This window comes from Somniosus microcephalus, chromosome 3 (genome assembly GCF_052327205.1).
Source record: "Somniosus microcephalus isolate GS21.2 chromosome 3, FLI_Smic_1.0, whole genome shotgun sequence".
In the NCBI taxonomy this organism is placed as follows: domain Eukaryota; kingdom Metazoa; phylum Chordata; class Chondrichthyes; order Squaliformes; family Somniosidae; genus Somniosus; species Somniosus microcephalus.
Window position 1 is genome coordinate 269017118 of NC_140989.1, and position 24531 is coordinate 269041648.

At 43.5% G+C, this 24531-nt stretch overlaps 1 protein-coding gene across 2 annotated transcripts in view; it reads right to left on the reverse strand.

Annotated features, from left to right (window-relative positions):
• The window catches only part of LOC147121911 (dual specificity protein phosphatase CDC14A-like), a 170727-nt gene that overhangs the window by 116018 nt on the left and 30178 nt on the right, over positions 1–24531 (reverse strand). The window contains exons 3-6 of one of the 2 annotated variants that reach the window (XM_085982485.1): positions 20387–20453; positions 6352–6414; positions 5763–5850; positions 3508–3738 (exon numbers count right to left, since the gene is read on the reverse strand). In XM_085982485.1, coding sequence (XP_085838611.1) covers positions 3508–3738; positions 5763–5850; positions 6352–6414; positions 20387–20453 — 449 coding nt within the window. Of the gene's footprint in view, positions 1–3507; positions 3739–5762; positions 5851–6351; positions 6415–6576; positions 7572–20386; positions 20454–24531 lie in introns of those variants that run through there. The other variant, XM_085982483.1, reaches the window with a different exon arrangement.

Here is a 24531-nt window from a genome sequence, read left to right on the forward strand (position 1 = left end):
ATCAACACCACCTTCTCAAGCACAACGAGGGATGGGCAATAAATGCCCATATCCCATGAACAAATAAAAATGCAGGGAAAGCGACAGCCAATTTCCACACAGAAAGGTCCAGCAAATAACAGTGAGATAATGACCAGATAACCTGTTTTAGTGATATTGGTTGAGGAATAGATATTGGCCTGGACACAGGGAAAACTCTCCTGCTCTTCTTTGAATAGTGCCACAGGATCTTCAAGTCCACCCAAAAGGACAGATGGGGCTTCAGTTTAATGTATCAAAAAGAGGTCACCTGACCGTGAAGCATTCCCTCAGCATCAGCTTAGATTATGCGCTTACGTCTCTGGTGGGAATGAACCCACAACCTTCCGACTCAGAGGAGAGAGTGCTACCACTGAGCCAAGGTTGACACCAGACAAGCTCAGATGGGCATTTGCCTGGGTTAGCTCCTTACAACTACATGCCTATTTCCGTGATTGTTTTCTTTTCAAGGACTGAATAGTTTGTGGGAAATAGGAGGCTGACAGAGAAAGCAAGGTGTGTGTGGGGTGGTGGAAAGAGAGAGAGAGAGAGAGAGAGAGAAAAAGAAAAAGAGAGACACACACACATGCACAGAGACAGACAGAAAGAGAAAGAAGTGAAGGGGAGAAAGCGAAAATCCTAAATAAATGTTATATACTTATTACACACAGCGCCAGCTGTCACACACACCATGTAATGTTTTTCACGGTCAGATGAGTCTAAATGATAATTACCCACCAAATTTATTCTAATGCAGACAAACTTAAATTTACTTATTCCTGATTCCAACAGGGCAAACTCCCAGCTCTAACTCTATTACAAGCTCCAATACTCTTGAAATATTTATCGTAACCTTGGTCCGAGTGTTTTTGTTGCTCAGCAAATTAAACATCATCAATATTTTCACTAACCAAAACCAGAGTGGCTGCTTTCCCCCTTAGCCTAGAGGAGCTGGAAGAGGCACTACTGTGCCAACAATGGTGAGAGTGTAATTATAGCAAGTCTCCATCATAAAATGGACATAGTAATTTATAATGGGAAACGGTTACAAAAAGGTGACAATGGCATGCAAGGCTTTATAGACAGGAAGTGCGTGAGGTGCAAGGTTTTTAAACACATAGATTTGAGATATTAGATTATATAGATACATTTAAAAAATCCCATTTGTACATGAATAGTTTAATCATTAAAAACTAAAAAGCAGTAGAGTGAAACCTGTAAATTACAGACACATTAAGGACTTGTATCAGCTGTCTTTTTTTGCAGATGTCCTTATTTTCAAAATGGTTATTGTATGTTATTTTTATTCGTTTTTATGGAATGTGGGCGTCGCTGGCAAGGCAAGCATTTATTGCCCATCCCTAATTGCCCTTGAGGTGGTGGTGGTGAGCTGCCTTCTTGAACCGCTGCAGTCCGTGTGGTGAACATACTCCCACAGTGCTGTTTGGTAGGGAGCTCCAGGATTTTGACCCAGCGACGATGAAGGATCGGCGATATACTTCTAAGTCAGGATGATGTGTGACTTGGAGGGGAACTTGGAGGTGGTGGTGTTCCCATGCACCTACTGCTCTTGTCCTTCTAGGTGGAAGAGGTCACAGGTTTGGGAGGTGCTGCCAAAGAAGCCTTGGCAAGTTGCTGCAGTGCATCTTGTAGATGGTACACACTGCAGCCATGGTACGCTGGTGGTGGAGGGAGTGAATGTTTAAGGTGGCAGAGGGTGCCAATCAAGCGGGCTGCTTTGTCCTGGATGGTGTCGAGCTTCTTGAGTATTGCTGCACTTATCCAGGCAAGTGCAGAGTATTCCATCACACTCCTTACTTGTGCCTTGTAGATGGTAGAAAGGCTTTGGGGAGTCAGGAGGCGAGACACTCGCCGCAGAATACCTAGCCTCTGACCTGCTCTTGTTGCCACAGTATTTGTGTGGCTGGTCCAGTTAAGTTTCTGGTCAATGGTGACCCCCAGGATGTTGATGGTGGGGGATTTGGCATTGGAAATGCCATTGAATGTCAAGGGGCAGTGTTTAGACACGCGCTTGTTGGAGATAGTCATTGCCTGGCACTTCTGTGGCGCGAATGTTACCTGCCATTTATCAGCCCAAGCCTGAACGTCATCCAGGTCTTGTTGCATGCGGGCATGGACTGCTTCATTATCTGAGGAGTTGTGAATGGCACTGAACCCTGTGCAGTCATCAGCGAACATCCCCATTTCTGATCTTATGTTGGAGGGAAGGTCATTGATGAAGCAGCTGAAGATGGTTGGGCCCAGGACACTGCTCTGAGGAACTCCTGCAGCAATGTCCTGGGGCTGTGATGATTGACCTTCAATCACCACAACCATCTTCCTTTGTGCTAAGTATGACTCCAGCCAGTGGAGAGTTTTCCCCGATTCCCACTGACTTCAGTTTTATTGTACTGTAAAAATTTCCCCAACAATCTTGAAGACCAGCTGAGATTATCAGCACCTAATCAGTTGCAACAATGCTAAGAATTCCTCTCCCACACACCAGTGTTCAGCTCTGTGCGCTAAAGTTTTGCAGTCTAAATTCCTGTTTCATTTCCAACCTCTCACACTTGGAGCAGAGTGTAACTTCAGTGTTTCTCAGTTCTACTTACCAGCATTAGGGCAGTCACAAGACAAAAAAAGGGCTTGGTGCATTGAAGGCTGTCCACAGTTTGTAATTTGTGTGTGTCCCTGGTTTTAAAGTGCCTCTTGTATATTTTACCATGCAAGTTATTTGGGTCTCTCAATAAGTGTCAGTTTTGTTTTTAAGGAATGTCCGTTTATACAGGTTTCACTGTACCCCCCATCAGTAAACCACAATGAAACAGTTTTGAACACCTCAAATGGATCTTAGCACTTTCAGGATGAAAGCAGGATTTCTGCAACTTTTTAATTATTTCGTTATTTAATTTATTAGCTCATTTCAATTTCTGAAGCAATTACCATCTGTAATCCTATAATTTTACCAAATCACTTTAATAGTATACATTAGTTTAGTGATTAATTTCAGTAGGTATTACATATTTACATGGTGGAAGTAGTAAAGCAAATTCAGCACATAAAATTGAACAATTAATGCTATATGTGGGTTAAGTATTTCTGACTTGAAGTTTTTGGTTAGATTGAAATAAGACTTTTATTTCCATAACTCAGTTGTCAGTTTGTTTGGGTTTCTCCTGCTATAAAATGATTAGTGCACAAATGCTACAAATACACCAAACTCAAATCATTGGTTACTACCTGCATATATGAGGTACTAGTGCACAATTAGTTTGCATATTTGAGTAAGATGCACTCTACACAAGGGGAAAGGAGGAGCACAGTGCATTATATTCTCTTACAAAGCACCACTGTCAAGGCCTTGGAAGAAGCCTGCAGACCAATCATGTCCTCACAGCTGAAGGATGACAGTCATGGAGGAAATAATGAACCTTAATGGTTGTTGCCAAGAAACAAAGTAATGGGAGTTACCACTTCACAAAAACATACCTTTGCAATGTACAGCAATAGCTCCTTCTTCATTCTCACATATTGTTAAAAACCTTTTCACTATGGAATCACTTGGTGTGCTTCCATCAACAAAGAAGAGGTCGTAGTGTTCAAAGCCAGCGTCTGTGAAGCGTTTAGCATCATAAATTTTCTTGTTAAGTCTTATGATCGTGGTAACACCATGTTTCCTGAAGTATGGAAAATACGCTTCTGGTGCATGGAGAGGATAACCTAAGGGTTATTTAAAAAGAACCCAAGTTAATCCGAATGCAAAGAAAGTTGATCGAATCCCTTTTAAAGCACATTGTGCAAGACCACAGAACTTTTTCCACACCCTATAAAAACACCCCATGCCTTCTTTCTACTTAAAGTGCTGAATTGATCTCCAGTGGAGTTGCCAGTTTTAAAAGGTGAATGCTTCTTCCAATTAGCAGCTTGGAATAACTGCCAAAAATCCGGAATGGAATTCACCCATGAGGTTACTGAAGCTCTGTTTACTGTATGCCAGAGTCACTATTCCTTATCATTCAGAATATACTTATTAGGATAGCATCCTTCCACATTTCAGAAGAAGCTACAGTGCCCAGGGAATGCCACCAGCATTGTTCCACGCAGTAATCTCAAAGGTCCATCGCAGGCCGCTCGCCGGCTTTTAAACTGTAACTAGCGCGCTTGCGCAGAAATTTAAAGAGACCACGCATTAAAAGAAACAGGCCGCACAGAACAAGGCGCAGCTTACAGGGGACATTCACTATCAGTATAATTTACACAGCAGTATCCACCCACATTCAATACTGTGTGTACAACAGTGCAGTGGTTAGAATATTGAATTCAAATCCCATGGCAGCAAGTTGTGAAATTGAATTCAATAAATGTTGTAATTCATGGGCTGGCACCAAACAAATAAAAACAAATATTAAAGCTACTGGATCATAAAAGCCCAAATTGTTCCCTACTGTTCTTCTTCATGAAAAGAAACCTCCAAACCCTAACCAGCCGACAAGCTAGTCTAGTCCCATACCATGTGGTTGACTCAATGCCCTCTGAAGTGGCCTAACAAGCCACTCATTTGTAAAATCAAATCACTCAGGAAACTGGCCCACCATGTTCTCGGGCAAGAAATGCGGTCTTGCCAGCATCAACCACATTTGTTTTTAAATACAGCACCTAGGAGTTGGGGCTCATACCCCAGATATAGCTATAACCATTATTAGGCAGTTTTGTGGGGTCAGGTAGGGGACGAGGAGGTTGGAGATCAATAGAGCAAACCATATCACAGGTTTTTTTTAATTATTCCATGCACTGCTAAAAACTTTCAAGTCACATTGAAAAAACAGATTAAAAATGGCTTTTACCTTATCTAGGGTTCCAAAATAAATATACTTGCACCAACTACAGTTGCTAAATTCCACACATCAGTCATTTTAATCAACAGAAGATGACCAGTGCTGTAATAGTGGCAGCAATAATACTTAAAGCACAACAGAGTGCAATTTGACCAAGTCTCAAATCCTGCCTGTATATATTTTCTTATGATGCAGACTTTAAGACAAATGGATTAGAAACAACTTTTAGCATAATGCTGATTGCAACTGATCCTTTTAGAATACTGAACCCAGTTAGCTATGCAGCAGTGCCACCTGTTGCCAGCAAACTGGAATTGACTTTAAAATTGACTCATTAAAACTGGTTTCTTTCATAAATGTAATCTTAGAGTGATGTAACCTCCAGAAAAACTTCCATATTCAATGAAGACAACAGCAAAAGTAGCAAGAACCAGAGGAATTTCACAGTGCCATTACCACAAAGACTAGTTACCATCTAGTTCCGGTTTAAAATTTACATCCAATTTGAATTTTAATCACCTAATGTAGTATAAATTGAACACTTGAGATGCCATGGGACTTGACCTAAATCCCATGAATAAGACTAACCACAGTTCAGCAATTTTTTCACCCTCGAGTAATCAGATCATCTAATTGTTTATAAATCAACATAAAATCTAGCCTTTTAAATAATAATTCCACAGCTCCTCACCACACATTTGTGACCTGCACATGCTATACAGCCTTAAAAAAAGGCACGAAAAAGCAGAAGAATCACTATGAAAAATGTTTTTGAAGAATTAACTTGTTCAAACTTGAACAGTATTTGTTAGTTTGCAGAATATTAACATTTACAGTTTGTGCATGGATTGCTGCAAAAAGTGGTAAACTGGTAGAACTTTCAAGACTGTTTTAAAATATTTTCCTCACCATTTTCAACTTTGCTTTTTGGATGGGGTCCACTGAAAGCCAGAAATTTGCCACTGATGATCCAGTTAATATCACCATTTTCTACACGCTGCAGAGAAGAAATGCTCATCACGAACAAGGCTTAGGTGATGTTGCTCAGACTTAAAAGATCTGAATGTTTCATGTGAGAAACACAAATCCAGTAGAAGGTACACACATACATACTATGGGAACACTGGCTTCTAGTCATTCAGTAGCCAGAGTGATTAGCTACACCAGCAATTATGAGTCCCACAGAATTCCTGATCAATATACTGTTCAAAGGAGGGAGGCATAGTAGAAGCCATGAGATTGAAAACACATTAGCAGATAGTCAAACTGGGCCAAGCAAGAACAGCCAATTATAGAGTTCTGTTTGGAGGGGCTCCAAGAACAGGTTGCTAGACTACCCAGGGAGAAGCAAGGATTGGTCCATGTTACACAACTCCTTCAGTAAATTACATCCATCATTAATTCTATATTTTACTTCATATAAATCTGAAGTACAGTGAATTTTCTACAGTAATAAAACTACAATTATTCAAGGTACACCATATGGGAGAGAACTTGCCTCGTAGTGTTCATATTCATCCACATCAAATTTTTCAAAATTAAGAAAGCCATGTTGGAGGGCCTGAAAATAATTAACATACACATCATACATGTATTCAAATGATTAGCACTCAAGTCCAAAAATAATTAAGATAGCTACATAACCCAAAAGCATACTGTGTGATGGGCAAAGTACATTACCTCATCAGCTCATAACTAATTTAAAAAGACAATGATTACCTACCTGGCTGACTCTTAATTCTTTGAATGATACGCATCCTTCACACATAATGTGAGTATATCCCAGCTTCAAAGGAAATGACGTGCTGAGACAGCGTGAAAACATTGTCATGGAATTTCAGATAGGCAGACATGCAATTGTTCTCCTACTGCCATAACATACAAAGCTCTAGCTGTGGCTCAGTGGGTAGCACTCTCATCTCTGAGTCAGAAAGTTGTGGGTTCAAGTCCCACTCCAGAGACTTGGGCACAAAAATCTAGGCCGACACTCCACTGCAGTACTGAGGGAGTGCTGCACTGTCAGAGGTGCCGTCTTTCAGATGCGACGTTAAACCGAGGCTCGGTCTGTTCTCTCAGGTGGACGCAAAAGATTCTATGGCACTATTTCGAAAAAGAACAGGGGAGTTATCCCCGGTGTCCTAGCCAATATTTATCCCTCAATCAACACGTAAAAACAGATTATCTGGTAATTATCACATTGCTGTTTGTGGGAGCTTGCTGTGTGCAAATTGGCTGCTGTGTTTCCTATATTACAACAGTGACTACACTTCAAAAGTACTTCATTGGCTGTAAAGTGCTTTGGGATGTCCGGTGGTCATGAAAGGTGCTATATAAATGCAAGTCTTTCTTTATCAGCCACTGAACAATTTCATTTTCTCCAGTCAAAAAAGATATTTTGCTTCTTAAATTGGACTTCTCATCCCACTCCAGAGGCTTGAGCACATAATCTAGGCTGACACTTCAGTGCAGTACTGAGGAAATGGTGCACTATCGGAGGTGCCATCCTTCGAATGAGATGTTAAGCCGATGCCCTGACCTCTCAGTTCGATGTAAAAGATCCCATGGCACTATTCAAAGAAAAGCAGGGGAAGTCTCCTGGTGTCTTGGCCAATATTTTTCTCTCAACCAGCATAATTAAAACATGGTGTGGAGATGCCGGTGTTGGACTGGGGTGGGCAAATGTAAGAAGTCACACAACACCAGGTTATAGTCCAACAGTTTTATTTGAAATCACAAGCTTTCGGAGTGTTGCTCCTTCGTCAGGTGAAGTGGAGAGATGCATAAAGACACAGTTTATATAGTCAGAGAATAATGTCAGATGATTACAGGTAATCTTTCTAACTGCCATTTATCACACCTCGGCAGAGAGATAATCACAGCAATCAAAAGTGTGAATGGTGTCCAAACAGGTCAGTAAGGAAAACATTACATCAAAGAACAATGAGGTGGGGTAACAAGGGGTCAAATGTTACAGATGCTGGGGTCTGTATGAAAAACAAAAAACAGACAAAAAAACATTTTTTTTGCTGGAAATCACAGCAGGTCCGGCCGCATCTGTGTAGAGAGAACAAGCCAACGACGACTCGAGTCTGGATGACCCTACGTCAGGTGGGGTTACATGTAGCGTGACATGAACCCAAGATCCCGGTTGAGGCCGTCCTCATGAGTGCGGAACTTGGCTATCAGTTTCTGCTCTACGATTTTGCGTTGTCGTGTGTCTCGAAGGCCGCCTTGGAGAATGCTTACCCGAAGATCGGAGGCTGAATGTCCTTGACTGCTGAAGTGTTCCCCGACTGGGAGGGAACACTCCTGCTTGGCGATTGTTGCGCGGTGTCCATTCATCCGTTGTCGCAGTGTCCATTCATCCGTTGTCGCAGTGTCTGCATGGTCTCGCCGATGTACCATGCTCCGGGGCATCCTTTCCTGCAACGTATGAGGTAGACAACGTTGGCCGAGTCACATGAGTATGTACCATGTACCTGGTGGGTGGTGTCCTCACGTGTGATGATAGTATCTGTGTTGATGATCTGGCATGTCTTGCAGAGGTTGCCGTGGCAGGGTTGTGTGGTGTCGTGGTCGCTGTTCTCCTGAAAGCTGGGTAACTTGCTACGAACGATGGTCAGTTTGAGGTTAGGCGGCTGTTTGAAGGCGAGTAGTGGAGGTATGGGGATGGCCTTAGTGAGGTGTTCATCGTCATCGATGACATGTTGAAGGCTGCAAAGGACATAACGTAGTTTCTCCGCTCTGGGGAAGTACTGGACGACGAAGGGTACTCTGTTGGTTGTGTCCCGTGTTTGTCTTCTGAGGAGGTCTATGCTCAGAGGAGGAGGAACGCGATGGACACCTACAGACGCTGAAAGACGCCCTCGTAAGAACGGGATATGACGTTCGACTCGTCGATCGACAGTTCCGAAGGGCCACAGCAAAAAATCGCATAGACCTCCTTAGAAGACAAACACGGGACACAACCAACAGAGTACCCTTCGTCGTCCAGTACTTCCCCGGAGTGAAGAAACGACGCCATGTTCTTCGCAGCCTTCAAGATGTCATCGATGATGATGAACACCTCACTAAGGCCATCCCCACGCCTCCACTACTCGCCTTCAAACAGCCGCCTAACCTCAAACAGACCATCGTTCGCAGCAAGTTACCCAGCTTTCAGGAGAACAGCGACCACGACACCACACAACCCTGCCACAGCAACCTCTAAGACATGTCAGATCATCAACACAGATACCATCATCACACGTGAGGACACCACCCACCAGGTACATGGTACATACTCATGTGACTCGGCCAACGTTGTCTACCTCATACGTTGCAGGAAAGGATGCCCCGGAGCATGGTACATCGGCGAGACCATGCAGACACTGCAACAACGGATGAACAGACACCGCGCAACAATCGCCAGGCAGGGGTGTTCCCTCCCAGTCGGGGAACACTTCAGCAGTCAAGGACATTCAGCCTCCGATCTTCAGGTAAGCATTCTCCAAGGCGGCCTTCGAGACACACAACAACACAAAATCGTAGAGCAGAAACTGATAGCCAAGTTCCGCACTCATGAGGACGGCCTCAACCGGGATCTGGGGTTCATGTCACGCTACATGTAACCCCACCTGACGTAGGGTCATCCAGACTCGAGTCGTCGTTGGCTTGTTCTCTCTACACAGATGCGGCCGGACCTGCTGTGATTTCCAGCAAAAAAAATGTTTTTTTGTCTGTTTTTTGTTTTTCATACAGACCCCAGCATCTGCAACATTTGACCCCTTGTTACCCCACCTCATTGTTCTTTGATGTAATGTTTTCCTGACTGGCCTGTTTGGACACCATTCATACCTTTAATTGCTGTGATTATCTCTCTGCCGAGGTGTGATAAATGGCAGTTAGAAAGATTACCTGTAATCATCTGGCATTATTCTCTGACTATATAAGCTGTGTCTTTATGCATCTCTCCACTTCACCTGACGAAGGAGCAGCGCTCCGAAAGCTTGTGATTTCAAATAAAACTGTCGGACTATAACCTGGTGTTGTGTGACTTCTTATAATTAAAACAGGTTATCTGGTCATTTATTTAATTGCTGTTTGTGGGAGCTAGCTGTGCACAAATTGTCTGCCGCATTTTCTACATTTCAATGGTGACTATATTTCAAAAGTACGTCATTGGCTGTAAAGCACAGCCAGAGATCGTGAAATGCAAGTCTTTTTCTTTCATTCTCAAAGTCTAAGACAGAGCCTTCAGCTTCTCTACAAATGGCCTAAGCTTTTATTCCCTTTAAGGTTTCCCAATAATTTGGAAGGTCAGCACCAGGCAGTGAACCTCCACAAAATATACCTTTCAAGGACAGCCAGAATGAAAGAAAGAGCTGTGCCTTAGATCAGATGGCAACATGCGTAACTATTCCTAAAAAGAGCTTGCATTTATTGAACGCCTTTCACGGCCTCCAGACACCCTAAAGCATGCAACCATCAATGGATTTGTTTTGAAGTGCAGTCATAGTTACACAACAACCAACTGTGCACAGCAAGGTCCCACAAACCACAAATGAATTAATGACAGATAATCTTTATGATGGTGTTGATTGAGAGAGGATTGTTAGCCATGACATCTGAACTCTTGGCTCTTCAAGTTGTATCATGGGATCTTTTACACCCACCTGGGCAGGGAGACTGGGCATCTTACCCAAATGATGGTACCTCTCACAGTGCAGCATTCTCTCAGTACTAAGCTATAGTGTTAACCAAGATTTTGTGCTCATGTATGTAGCGAGGCTTGTACCCACAACCTAACTCAGAAGAGAATGTGCCAACAGAGCCAAGAGGACACCATATTTCCCAGATGATCTTATAGAAAGCAAACAAAGCAGGCAAAAACAAACAAGAGCATTAGCACGCAACAAAATAAGGCTCAAATTGATATTTTAAAACTCTGCCGAGTGTACCCCAAATAGGCTATTGTTTTATGGAATGTCTTTTAGCACTAACCCACATGAAAACACTGTACATCAAATCCACAGATGGGTCGATCGTCTTCAACATCTGACAAAGGCTTTAAGTACTGGTCAAGATTCAATAGTGCAATCACTGATGCTTACAATTTCTCATGGTGGCTCTCAATGGACCACGGTAAGAGGTCGGAGGTGAAATAGACAAATTAACATCCAACCCTAAAATAAATAGTCTACCAAGACTTGCCAGAACCCTTATAAAGTATCTCATATGCAGACGTGACAGATGTCTTTTTTTCCCCAGAGGCCAGTGTCAGGAGGAGCAGAGAGCGGCGGTACAATGAGTAATTAAACTCACTTTCACGGGCTTTCTTTCAGAGGCTTACCAATCTCAGAGACCGGCGGCGGTGTTCCGGAGCCACGTCACGATTCAAAAACTGACGCGGGCAAGAGGAAGCAGTGACGCGGGCAAGAGGAAGCAGATGATTGGGTGAGTATGGCCAGGTGAGTACTTATACTACTCTATAGTTTGACAGTTAAGATTAATAGTTCATAAAATTTAGAAGGTCCTAATTTTTGTGGTTATACTTTCTAAGGTCTCTGTTGTGTATCGGGGAGTGCTAGTAACCAAGGGCCTTTGAGTATATCATTTAATTGTAGTGTAATTAGTGATATTGATTTGATTTAATTTAAATTAATTAAAGGGTAAGTCATGGCAGGACAGCTCGACCCCATGACATGCTCCTCCTGCGCTATGTGGGAAATCAGGGACACTTCCTGTGTCCCTGACGACTATGAGTGCGGGAAGTATATCCAGCTGCAGCTACTGACAGACCGCATTGCGGTGCTGGAGCTGCGAACGGATGCGTACTGGAGCATTTGCGATGCTGAGGACGTCGTGGATAGCACGTTTAGGGAGTTGGTCACACCGCGGGTAAATTCTGCACAGGCAGGAAGGGAATGGGTGACCACCAGGCAGAGTAGTAGGCACAGGCAGGTAGTGCAGGGGTATCCTGTGGCCATCCCCCTCTCAATCAGATATACCACTTTGGATATTGTTGAGGGAGATGGCTTATCAGGGGAAGTCAGCAGCAGCCAACTTCCTGGCACCATGGGTGGTTCTGCTGCACAGGACGGGAGGAAAAAGAGTGGGAGAGCTATAGTGATAGGGGATTCTATTGTAAGGGGAATAGGTAGGCGTTTCTGCGGCCGCAAACGAGACTCCAGGATGGTGTGTTGCCTCCCTGGTGCAAGGGTCAAGGATGTCTCGGGGCGGCTGCAGGGCATTCAGGAGGGGGAGGGTGAACAGCCAGTTGTCGTGGTGCATATAGGTACCAACGAGATGGATAAAAAATGGGATGAGGTCCTAAAAGCTGAATATAGGGAGTGAGGAGGTAAATTAAAAAATAGGATCTCAAAAGGCAGTAATCTCAGGATTGCTACCAGTGCCACTTGCTAGTCAGAGTAGAAATAGAAGGATATTTCAATGAATACGTGGCTAGAGGAATGGTGCAAGTGGGGGGGATTCAAATTCCTGGGACATTGGAACCGGTTCTGGGGGAGGTGGGACCAGTGCAAGCTGGACGGTTTGCACCTGAGCAGGACCGGGACCGATGTCCTAGGGGGAGTGTTTGCTAGTGCTGTTGGGGAGGGTTTAAACGAAAATGGCAGGGGGTTGGGAACCTGTGCAGGGAGACAGAGGAAAGGGAAGCAAGGATAGAAACAAAAGACAGGAAGGAGAAAAGCAAAAATGGAAGGCAGAGAAATCAAGGGTGTAAATCAAACAGGGCTACAGTAAATAATAATAATTCTAAAAGGGCTAAGAGTTTTAAAAAAGCAAGCCTGAAGGCTTTGTGTCTTAATGCGAGGAGTATTCATAATAAGGTGGATGAATTAGCTGCGCAAATAGATATAAACGGATATGATGTAATTGGAATTACGGAGACATAGCTCCAGGGTGATCAAGGCTGGGAATTCAACATCCAGGGGTATTCAATATTCAGGAAGGACAGGCAAAAAGGAAAAGGAGGTGGGGCAGCGTTGCTGGTTAAAGAGATTAACACAATAGTAAGGAAGGATATTAGCTCTGATGACGTGGAATCTGTATGGGTAGAGCTGAGAAATACCAAGGGGCAGAAAACATTAGTGGGAGTTGTATACAGACCCCCAGACAGTAATGCTGAGGTTTGGGGTGGCATTAAAAGGGAAATTAGAGACGCGTGCAATAAGGGCACAGCAGTTATCATGGGTGACTTTAATTTACATATAGATTGGGCTAATCAAATTAGTAACAATACTGTGGAGGAGGAATTCCTAGAGTGTATACGGGATGGTTTCCTGGACTAATATGTCGAGGAACCAACTAGAGATCAGGCCATCTTAGACTGGGTATTATGTAATGAGAAAGGATTCATTTTAGCAATGTTGTTGTGCGAGGCCCCTTGGGGAGGAGCGATCATAATATGATAGAATTCTTCATTAAGATGGAGAGTGAAGTAGCTAACTCAGAGACTAGGATCCTGAATTTAAATAAAGGGAACTACGATGGTATGAGGCGCGAGTTGGCTAGGATGGATTGGGGAATGTTACTTAAAGGATTGATGGTGGGTAGGCAATGGCAAACATTTAAAGACCGCATGGATGAACTACACAATTTGTTCATCCCTGTTTGGCATAAAAATAAAACAAAAAAGGTGACTCAACCATGGCTAACAAGGGAAATTAGGGATTGCATAAGATCCAAGGAGAGGACATATAAATTGGCCAGAAAAACCAGCAAACCTGAGGATTGGGAGCAGTTTAGGATTCAGCAAAGGAGGACAAAGGGATAAATTAAGAGGGGGAGAATAGAATACGAGAGTAAGCTTTCAGGGAACATAAAAACTGACTGTAAAAGCTTCTATAGATATGTGAAGAGAAAAAGATTGGTGAAGTCAAGCGCAGGTCCCTTGCAGTCAGAATCAGGGGAATTTATAATGGCAGACCAATTAAATACATACTTTGGTTCTGTCTTCATAAAGGAGGACACAAATAACCTTCCAGAGATGACAGGGAACATGGGGTCTAATGAGAGGGAGGAATTGAATGAAATCAGCATTTGTAGAGAAATGGTGTTAGGGAAATTGGGAAGGCCGATAAATCGCCAGGGCCTGATAATCTACATGGTGGGGAACTTAAGGAAGTGGCCCTAGAAATAGTAGATGCATTCCTGGTCATCTTCCAAAATTCTATAGACTCTGGAATAGTTCCCATGTATTGGAGGGTAGCTAATGTAACCCCACTATTTGAAAAAGGTGGCAGAGAGAAAACGGGGAATTATAGACCGGTAATCCTGACATCGGTAGTGGGGAAAGTGCTAGAGTCCATTATAAAAGATGTAATAGCAGAGGACTTGGAAAACAGTGACAGGATCGGACAAAGTCAACATGGATTTACAAAAGGTAAATCACGCTTGACTAATCTACTGGAATTTTTTGAGGATGTAACTGGTAGAATAGATAAGGGAGAACCAGTGGATGTGGTGTATTTGGACTTTCAGAAGGCTTTCGATAAGGTCCCGCATAAGAGATTGGCGTGCAAAGTTAAAGCACATGGGATTGCGGGTAAGGTACTGACTTGAATAGAGAACTGGTTGGCAGACTGGAAGCAAGGAGTTGGAATAAACAGCTCTTTTTCCGAGTGGCAGGCAGTGACTAGTGGGGTACCGCAGGGATCGGTGCTGGGACCCCAGCTCTTCACAATATATTTTAATGATCTAGACAAGGGAACTAGATGTAATATCTCCAACTTTGCAAACGACACAAAGCTGGGTGGGCTTGAGTGCTGTGAGGAGTATGCAGAGAAACTCCAGTATGATTTGGACAGGTTGGGTGATTGGGCAGATGCATGGCAGATGCAGTATAATGTGGATAAATGCAAGGTCATCCACTTTGGTGGCAAAAACAGGAAGACAGATTATTATCTGAACGGCAATAGATTGGGAAAAGGGGAAGTGCAATGAGACCTGGATGTCCTTGTGCACCAGTCACTGAAGGCAGGCATGTAGGTGCAGCAGGTGGTTAAGAAGGCAAATGGTATGTTGGCCTTCATAGTGAGAGGATTCGAGTACAGGCGCAAGGATGTCTTGCTGCAGTTATACAGGGCCTTGGTGAGACCACACCTTGAGTATTGTGTGCAGTTTTGGTCGCCTTATCTGAGGAAGGATGTTCTTGCCATGGAGGGAGTGCAGCGAAGATTCACCAGACTGATACCTGGGATGGCAGGAATGATGTATGAAGAGAGATTGGGTCGATTAGGCTTATATTCGCTGGAGTTTAGAAGAATGAGAGGGGATCTCATTGAGACTTTTAAATTCTAACAGGACTAGACAAACTAGATGGAGGAAGGATGTTCCCGATGGCGGGGGGGTCCAGAACCAGAGGTCAGTCTAAGGATAAGGGGTAAGCCATTTAGGACTGAGATGAGGAGGAATTTATTCACCCAGAGAGTGGTGAATCTGTGGAATTCTCTACCACAGAAGGCAGTTGAGGCCAACTCATTAAATATATTCAAGAAGGAGTTAGATATATTTCTTAAGGCTAAAGGGATCAAGGAATATGGGGAGAAAGCAGGGACAGGGTACTGAATTTGGATGATCAGCCATGATCTCATTAAATGGCGGAACAAGCTCGAGGGGCCGAATGGCCCACTCCTGCTCCTATTTTCTATGTTTCTATGTACTTCAGGTCCTTTTTAGCATGGGAAATTCACCACTTAAGAAAGATGAACCAAGCAAATGGATTTAGCAACAAGGGTAAAATCTGGTGGAATGACATAATTGAATTATCATACATGGACTCTAGGTGGGATGGGTTTGATATGCCAATAAGCCTTTTTTCACTCCACGCTTTGCTTTCTCATTGTTACCCCAGTTTCAAATCTTCCGCAGAAAGCATTGAACTTTGGTTATCACTATAACCAGAGTAGAGGAACAGCCTCATTTACAAATATATTGGGGCAGATTTTGCAGTCGGCAGTGTACCTAATGAGTACACCGCTGGCATCCAAATAGAATACAAACTTACCTGATGGGGACCCTCCTTCGTGAACTTGCTCTCTGATGCTGCTTACTCGAGGGCAGCATAATGGCCCACGGATCACACGGGCGCAACATGTGCGGAAGCGTACCTGGGATCATGTGGGCCTGGTGCTCCAATCATCAAACAGAATTAGATTTCAGAATCGAATCCCGTAAATCAGATTGAATGACAATTACTTTACAGGATTGGAATTTAATTCCTAATTATCTTCATTCCACCAACTTCACATCATCTTAGTTCTGTTAGTAAAAATTTGTAATTTGTTGGTAATAATTATCAACGTCATTAAAACTCCAATCTTTGCAGAAACAGGAAAAACTAATTTGATACAGATACAGCAGTATAGGTATGTAAGAACAGAGGAGCAGATTATACTTTGTGTATGTTTAATTAACGAAGTTCAGTTATGAATGGGGATGGCGATCTATGGATCAATTGAAACACCTCAAAATGGTATACGCCAATCGCAGAAAATGAAACAGTCCAACTTCCATGGTGAAAATAATGTTAAAACCTCTCCTTACGCTGATGCATCAGCGGTAGAATTTTTGTATGTAATTGCTGGGCAGTTAGCCCAACTCTGCGCCAGCGATTGGGATTTCCAAGGCGGTGCGGATGATCTGTCAAGTTGTAACTTGACAGATCGTAGGTTCGGGAATTAGCATGTGTGGAAATCCCGAACTTGCGGTCCATTTCAAAGGCGGATACCCACCGCAAATTCTGGCCCAATAGCTATTCTAGTGACAGTGCACAACTTGCAATCACAAGGAGGTAACCTATCAATCTGGTACAGTAACTTTGAAGAAGCTTCTGCTCCAGACATTAAATCAGTACAATTTCTGGCATCTATATATATAAAGCGGTATTCTGTCTATCTGTCTATCTGTCTGTCATTTCCTGTGCGTGTTGCGGGTATACACTCAAAAGTTACAGGGCGTACCTACGCGCGCGTTACCTCCAAAGAAAGCTTACGCTTCAGAGACGGTTTTAAGCATATTTACTTTTCGGTCAGACGAAAATTGTTCGCGCCTTATGCAAAAAACCTTCAAAATTAAACTCATTATCTGCTAGCATTGATTGACTGACATCAAGGTTCCGCCAATCCTGTTCCATCACGATTGACCAATCCTACAGTACGGTCCCCTGATGGTTGGCCAATCGGTGTGTGTGTGGGCGGGACTATTCGTTTTCATCTCGGGGAGCTTCCAGCCATTGTTTCACTAGCAGCTCTGTTCACCTTCCACCTCAAATGACTTCAGCTTGCAGCTAAAATGACTTTCAAAGTTAGTATGTCTTTTAAAAATAACATAAGATTTACCAAAAACGTTTTATAAGTACTTTCACTTTCATTTTTCAACCTTCTAAAAGGTAGACATACAAGCACACAGACAGGGCCCTAAGCCTCCCACTCGATTTAAAATGTTACCCAGCACCAGATTCACAAAGGGACACAGACAGGGCCCCAAAGCCATAAGTACTTTCACTTTCATTTTTCAACCTTTCAAAACGTACACAGACAGTGACACACACAGGGCCCTAAAGCCTGCCACTCGATTTAAAATGTTACCCAGCACCAGATTCACAAACGGACACAGACATCGCCCCAAAGCCTACCACTCGATTTAAACCGCCTGCCCCAAAACAGCCCCGGCAACGCCGGGCTCCCTCGCTAGTCTCCAATATAATGGACTGTTCAGCATTCTTCCCTATCCAAGTTCATCAACCAGGAGAAACTAATCTCTGCCTTCCACATACGCATTTAGCATCACATACAAATTGGGTCATTCAGGTTTTACACGTACTTGCTGCATTTTTTCCTCGCAGTTTAACAAACAGCTAAGTAGTGGGAGTTTCACACGTGACATTGTGTCAATGGGCCTCAAGGTTCTGAAATGTCTTCACTACAACATTATTTTAGGCATATTACCTATAATAGATGCTTTTAGGTCTTTTAATAACAATTAATATATACGCTACTTCCTTATACAAGGCCTCGGTTGCATCTAGAATACAGTGTCTGGTTTTGTTCCTCACAAGGTGTGGGATGTCAATGGGCCTCAAGGTTCTGAAATGTCTTCACGACAACATTATTTTAGACATATCTATATATATAAAACAGTATGTCTCTCTGTCTGTCTGTCTGTCTCTCTGTCTGTCTCTCTGTCTGTCTGTCCGGCTATACAATCAAAAGTTATAGAGTGTACCTACACATATGTTATATCAAAAGAAAGCTCATCATTAGGGGACTCTTGTAGGCGTATTTACTTTTTGGTCGGACAAAAATTGAGCCGACGGTATCCAAAAAACGTTTAAAATTCCGCTCATTATCCACTCATTAGCATCGAGTGGGGGCGGGTTCATTGTGCGTGCGGGCGGGCCATCCTAAAGTTGAGTGACGTGATGATTGACCAATCCTACAGTTCAGTGACCTGACGGTTGACCAATCGGTGCGTGTGTGGGCAGGCCTTATCATTCTGAACTGAGGTGTCAGGCATCTTGATTCGTAAGTTTATTTTTTTTTCCCACTTTCTACGTGTTTCTTTTCAAATCTAGATCTCCAGCAAAAAAAAAAGTTGCTTTTAAAACACAAATTGTTTTTAAAAAAAGTTAATTAATTTGTAAATCTTTTCTCTAACCCCTATAATTTTGCTACCTTTCACCGTTTTTGCAGGCCTGGAAGCCTGGGCCTCTGTTGCCCAGCCATGCCCGAGCTAGGCACCGCCCCTCCCACTGGGCCCGCCCCGCGATCGCCGCCATCTTTGTAAAGGCTGGTGGCGCGGGACTGGGCTGAGCGTAGCCATCGCCGCCATTTTGGTAAAGGCTGGCGGGGCGGGAGGGGGGCTAGCGGGAGGTCAGTTGTGGTCACCGCGGGGCTCGGGCTCAGCTGATCGGGCGCTCATCAGAGGTCGGCCTGCAACACATCGACCGGAGGAGCGGCGGCTCTCTCTCTCCTTCCCCCCCACGGCTCGAGCGGGGGGCCAGTGCTCGGGAGGGCGGGGCTCGGGAGGCTGGTGCTCGGAAGAGGGTTACCCCAGCAACCGCGCCCGGCCCTCTCTCACAGCCTCAAGCCGGCTAACGCCCGTTCCCGCGGCTTGGCTCCAGCGCAGGCCGAGCCGCAATCGGCGGTCTTGAAGCTGGCGCTCGGCTGGGCCATGTCAGTGTGTGGGGCAGCACGGAGCTCCGCGGAGCCATCGCCGTCAGAGGGGAGAGGAGAGAGGGTCTGCTGGCTCCCCCCCTCCCTTCCCCACCACACCCTTTCCCCCCCCACTCCTCCTCCCCCACCACACCCTTTCCCCCCCACCCCCCCGTCCTCTCCCCCCTTTCCCCCCCCACCCCCCCGTCCTCTCCCCCCTTTCCCCCCCCACCCCCCCGTCCTCTCCCCCCTCTCCTTGCCCCCCTCTTCTCCTCCTCCCCCCCTCTCTCTCCCCCCTCCCCCCCTCTCTCTCCCTCCTCCCCCCCCCTCTCTCTCCCTCCCCCCCTCACCCACCTCTCTCCCCCCTCCCCCCTCCCCCCTCACCCACCTCTCTCTCCCCCCTCCCCCCTCACCCACCTCTCTCCCCCCTCTCTCTCCCCCCCCTTCCCCCTCCTTCCCCCCTCCCCACCCCTCCCCCCCACCTCCCCTCCCCCCCCTTCCCCCCCACCTCCCCCCCCCTTCCCCACCTCCCCCCCCTTCCCCCCCTCCCCTCCCCCCCCCACCCCTCCCCTCCCCCCCTCTCCCCCTCCTCCTCCCCCCCTCCCCCTCCTCCTCCCCCCCTCCCCTCCCCCTCTCCCCCCCCTCCCCCCGGAAGAGCTTCCGAGAATGGAAGGGATGAAATTACAGATGGTAGATGAGGGTTAGATACAATTAACAATATCAATTATTGCGGTCTCCTGCAGCTTCCTGAATTCCAGAGAGGAATTTTTCGTTTTTCTTAAATTGGCCCAGGAGATTGCATAACTTTGGGGGGGGGGGGGGGGGGGTTTGATGGTGCACATAGGCTACTCAATATCTGGATGGATTAGTTGGTTAAATGTATTTGTATATATGTGAAAAAGGACAGGAAAAGACCAACTTTAGCCTGAACATCATAATGTGACAGTGATATTTGCCAGCTTTTAGAGTGGACAGAAGAGCATCCTAAATGGTCTCGGGTGCACTGTACTATATGAAAAAGGGTCATTGTTAGTCCTGTGACAGGTTATGGCATGCATGATGCAAGACAGGGCGCACCCCAATGACGAGCTTTTTATTGTCCAGGAGTGGAGACATAAGGCTTTGCCCAGGTAAGGGAGCAAAATTCAAACCTTGAATGGACTTGGGTTTCAAAAGTTCCATGTTCTGGAAAAAAAGCGCTGCTGCTATCCTGTTTTAGCCTTACTTCTACCACTGGGGTGTTTACAAAATGCCTATTTATGGGCAATCATAGTCTCTCTCTGAACCAAGTTGATTCCATTATGAAATTGGTGAGAAACAAAAATGAAGTGCAAATAAAAGCTACCTATACTGTACTTGAATAGATGGGCCACTTACCTGATTGATTGCATGTAAACAATCTAGAATGGTTAGGTGGTAGGTGGAGTTTCCAAAGGAGGCATCTCTACAAAATAAAAAAAACTCAATAAAATTAATACTTCATCAATTTACTGCATAGCCAGCTGGTACTTCAAATGGTGGCCAAGTAACTCTGGTCTCAGGTATCAAGTAAAGAAAGGTGCACATATGGGTCTAGGGTTTTATTGGGATATTCGTAAAAGCCATTAAAATTGAAAGAAAAGTGCATTTTACAAATCATAAAATTCGATGGCTCCCTTGTTGGCAAATAGGCAAATGCAAAACAGGGTTTGTTACTAATCTAGACAGACCACAAGTGTCTCAGGTTCAATGCAACTCAGTTTAAATGCAACTCTGTTTAGTTAGCTGCTCATAGATGGAGCTGTCTGGATATGGAATAATCAGTCAGGATTCCCTGATCACTATCCAGTGACCCTGCTGGATAACAGGCATGTGTCAATTTGGGGGGGGGCAACAGGATCAGACTCCATAGCAATGGTCCCCACAAATACCCCATCAACTGCCATTGTCCAGTCTAATGTGAAGAATGGCCAATATACCAAAAGGTTTCCAGTTCTCATGATACCTTATCTTCTTCATGAGCCATTACTTTGAGAGGACAGGGAAGAAGAAAAAAAATTGGAAATGGAAAGAAATTTTTAGTGCAAAATTTAAATCCACCACAACTAAGGCTGTGTCTGTTACACACCAGACATCACACTTCAGTACAAATGCAAAATAATTTTCAAAAAAAAGCTATTGACCTGGATCCTGAAATTTACAAGCAGTTACAACTGCTCACTGATAGCTACAATTACCTGGATTTGCCGATTTAGAGCAGCAGCCTTAAAGCACAGGCCTGACTATCACCAAACATCAGAAACGTGTTCCAAGACTACATGAGCAACACAATGGGAAATCTGCTAGTTTTCTCTTATTAAATACAGTTTTTGCCATGGCTAAATTTTACAATGTGGACAAACAACTTAAGATTAAGTTTTTGCCTTAATGGGCAACTTGGTTGTAGATCACAAAGTCATGCATGCCATAGGTAAACAATTACAATCAACATCCATGATAGCATTAAACTTTCAATGGTTAGAAAATTGATTTTTAAAATTAACATATAAAGCTCTTGGTATTTTCTGGAAAAATCTCAAAATATGAATTCGCTTTTTGCATTTTTGGCAGTCGCACTTGTATGCTAACTTAATACAATGGGCCAGTAATTCCGGGCCCAACGCATGAGTAAGCACCATGTACTCGTGGGCCCGTTGGAAGTGCCGGATTTCAGCATGCACAGCGCATGCGCGGGAAACCGGCATTTCCTGTCCTCTGAACCAAGGGGTTCAGAGGATGAATGCGTGCGCGCAGGAGCCTGCGCGTGCGCGCTGAAATTCCCTTTTTTCCCCACAGGTTTGCGCGTGTGTAAGGGCCTCTCCTTTTTACGAATGTAAAAAGGAGACGTAAAGACTTCATTATTTTAAGGTAAGTGGTCTATTACTTAAAATTATAACATTTTTTCCACAGCTTTATTGTTTTTAAGGACTTTACAGTAAGGTAAGTGTAGTTTTAGACCCGATTTTTAAAAAAATTATTTTTTTCAAAAATTTGATTAATTTTTTAATAGTTTTTAAAACTTATTTATAGTTTATTTAATTATTGGGATGTTTTTTAAAATTTTATTTAAAGTTAAACTAGTCTTTTGGGCACCCGTACTTTTCATGAGTTTGACAGTTCTTACTATCAAACTCATGAATGAAGTTTCCCCTCCCCTGATTGGCTGCACAGTGCTCACCTGATCCCAGCCGGCATATCGCACTAACTACGCCACTGGATCAGGCAAGCACATCACGCCGACATCTGAACCAGGCCAGTGACAGGAATTCCAAGCAGGCCCAGGCTTCAGATGTTGGTGCGCCGGATGAGTGCACATCGGGGGCTTGCACGCGCGGCAAGCCCCCGAACCTAATTTCTGGGCCATTATTACTTAACTATCTTTAAGATTACTTCCAACTTCTTCAAACTCTGAAAACTATGCACTATCCTGTTCTCCTCGATGTGAGGAATCAACCAAGGAACCATAACAGAGCTTTCTAAAACCTCAGGTTCACCACATACAAATAAGTGAATCAGTACCTTACATACACAATGTACTGTATATGTTCAAATAAAAAAGTGGCGTTACCAGGTTTCACAGGTAACTAAGAATTACAGGACACGCACGACCTACACCCCAACCTCAAAATTCCTAAGGAGGAAGTGTTAGAGTACGACGAGTGATTTAAAACTAACTGGTTGGAACACTCGGGGCTGAACACAGGGGAGATAAAGAAGGAAAAAGATCTAATTTACAGGCTAGCCAATCTGAAAACTCAGCAAAGGAAGGAAAAAAATAGGGATTTGGAAGGTCGAAAAAAGCTACTGAGACACCGATGGAAAAAGAGGAAAAAGAGAAACTTAAAGTTTTACTGACATGGAAGTTATTAACATCTGTGCTGAGACAAATAAAACACAAGATTTGCTGAGTGAAAGGAACCTTGAAAAATGACTATGAATGTTTAAGAAGTTACAGTATTTCTTTTGTCTGATTAGATGTTCTTTAAAAGAAAGATTCTGTTATGTGTGTTTTAGCTCCACCCACTTCTCTGTGTTAAAAGCATTTAAATCTTTTGTCTTGTCTTGGATTTTGGAAGTTTTAAGAATGTGCGAATAAGATTGTGCCCCAAGAATTGAAAAAAAAACCTTTGAAATAATTTAAGTTAAGCTGGTATGTAAAAACTGAGAAGAGCAACAAAAAGTTTGCTTAACAAAAGATTGTGATAGATTTTTGTACTTGCAGTGCAAACTGTACAATGTTACATTAAGTTTCAGTCTAAGATTTAACCTTGGAGTCCCGGTTGCTATGGTGAAATCTTCTAAAGCAGTTTGATTTGATTTGTTTAAATGTGAAAAACTAATTTTTCTCCAGTTATGTTTTTACAGTATTTTGGAAAGACATTTGAAGAAAGGACAATAAGAAATATGACGTAATTTACTGTTTTCTGCAAGAATGTGCTATTTTGTTTTGTTTTATCTGTTCTGTTCGTGTTTAGTTAAAGTGTGAAAACACAACTGTCTTATTCGATCAGGAAAGTTTTTTTAAATTTACGTGAAGTGACGAAATTATGCCTGATAATGTTTTGCTCCACCTTCTTAAAAACCTGCAAAGGAGTTAACCCTTTCCACTGACAGCTGTTTAAGTTCACCAAGCAACAACTTTAGTATGAAATTTAAAGATATGGGACATTATTAAATTTAAGTTTCTTAATTTTAAGTTAATATTTCCCCACAATGATAGAAGGAAAATTATGATTTGATAAATGGAAGTTATCTTGTAAACTAATTGCATGATAAGGTGCAACATGAACTTGTACTGGTAGTGCTATATTTAACCGATATGGCTTTACCTACGTGGTGTTCTAAGAAAGCTCACTACTGAATGGGCTCCTAGGGTTGGTATTGGTAATACCATAATGGCACCCCAAGCCCAAGGCACTACTGAATGGGCTCCTAGGGTTGGTATTGGTAATACCGTAATGGCACCCCAAGCCCAAGGACGAGAGGTGTACCGAATACAGAATATTGGGGTAGTGAAGGACAGAATGCACATATCCCACATGTAATTAAAGGAAAGTGATTGAGAGTGTAAGATTGAAACAGGAGAATTACACTACTGAATGAGAACTTGCAAAATGCTCTCAGGCAGTTTAAAAGAGCAGAAACAAAACTGGAAAAAAAATCAGTCTGAACTCGATGATCTGAAACAAGAAGAAAATAATTTGAACGACCACTTACTAAATCTCCAGGTAGATTGCCAGACCAAGGAAGAACTGGTTTCAGACTTGGAGAATAAATTAATGAAGTCAAAGCAGAATGAAAATTCTCTTGCCTCCCTTCTAGCTGAGAAGGAAGATGCTTTACTTGAAAAAGTTGACAGGTTAAAGCAGTTTTCGGAAAACATTGAGAAAAGTCAGGCAACAATAGAGATCGTGGAAAAAGAAAAGTTGAATCTTGAGAATAACTTTAAGCAAGAGATTATGCTTTTAGAGAGCCTAATAGCTGAGAAAACCGCATTAGTGAAA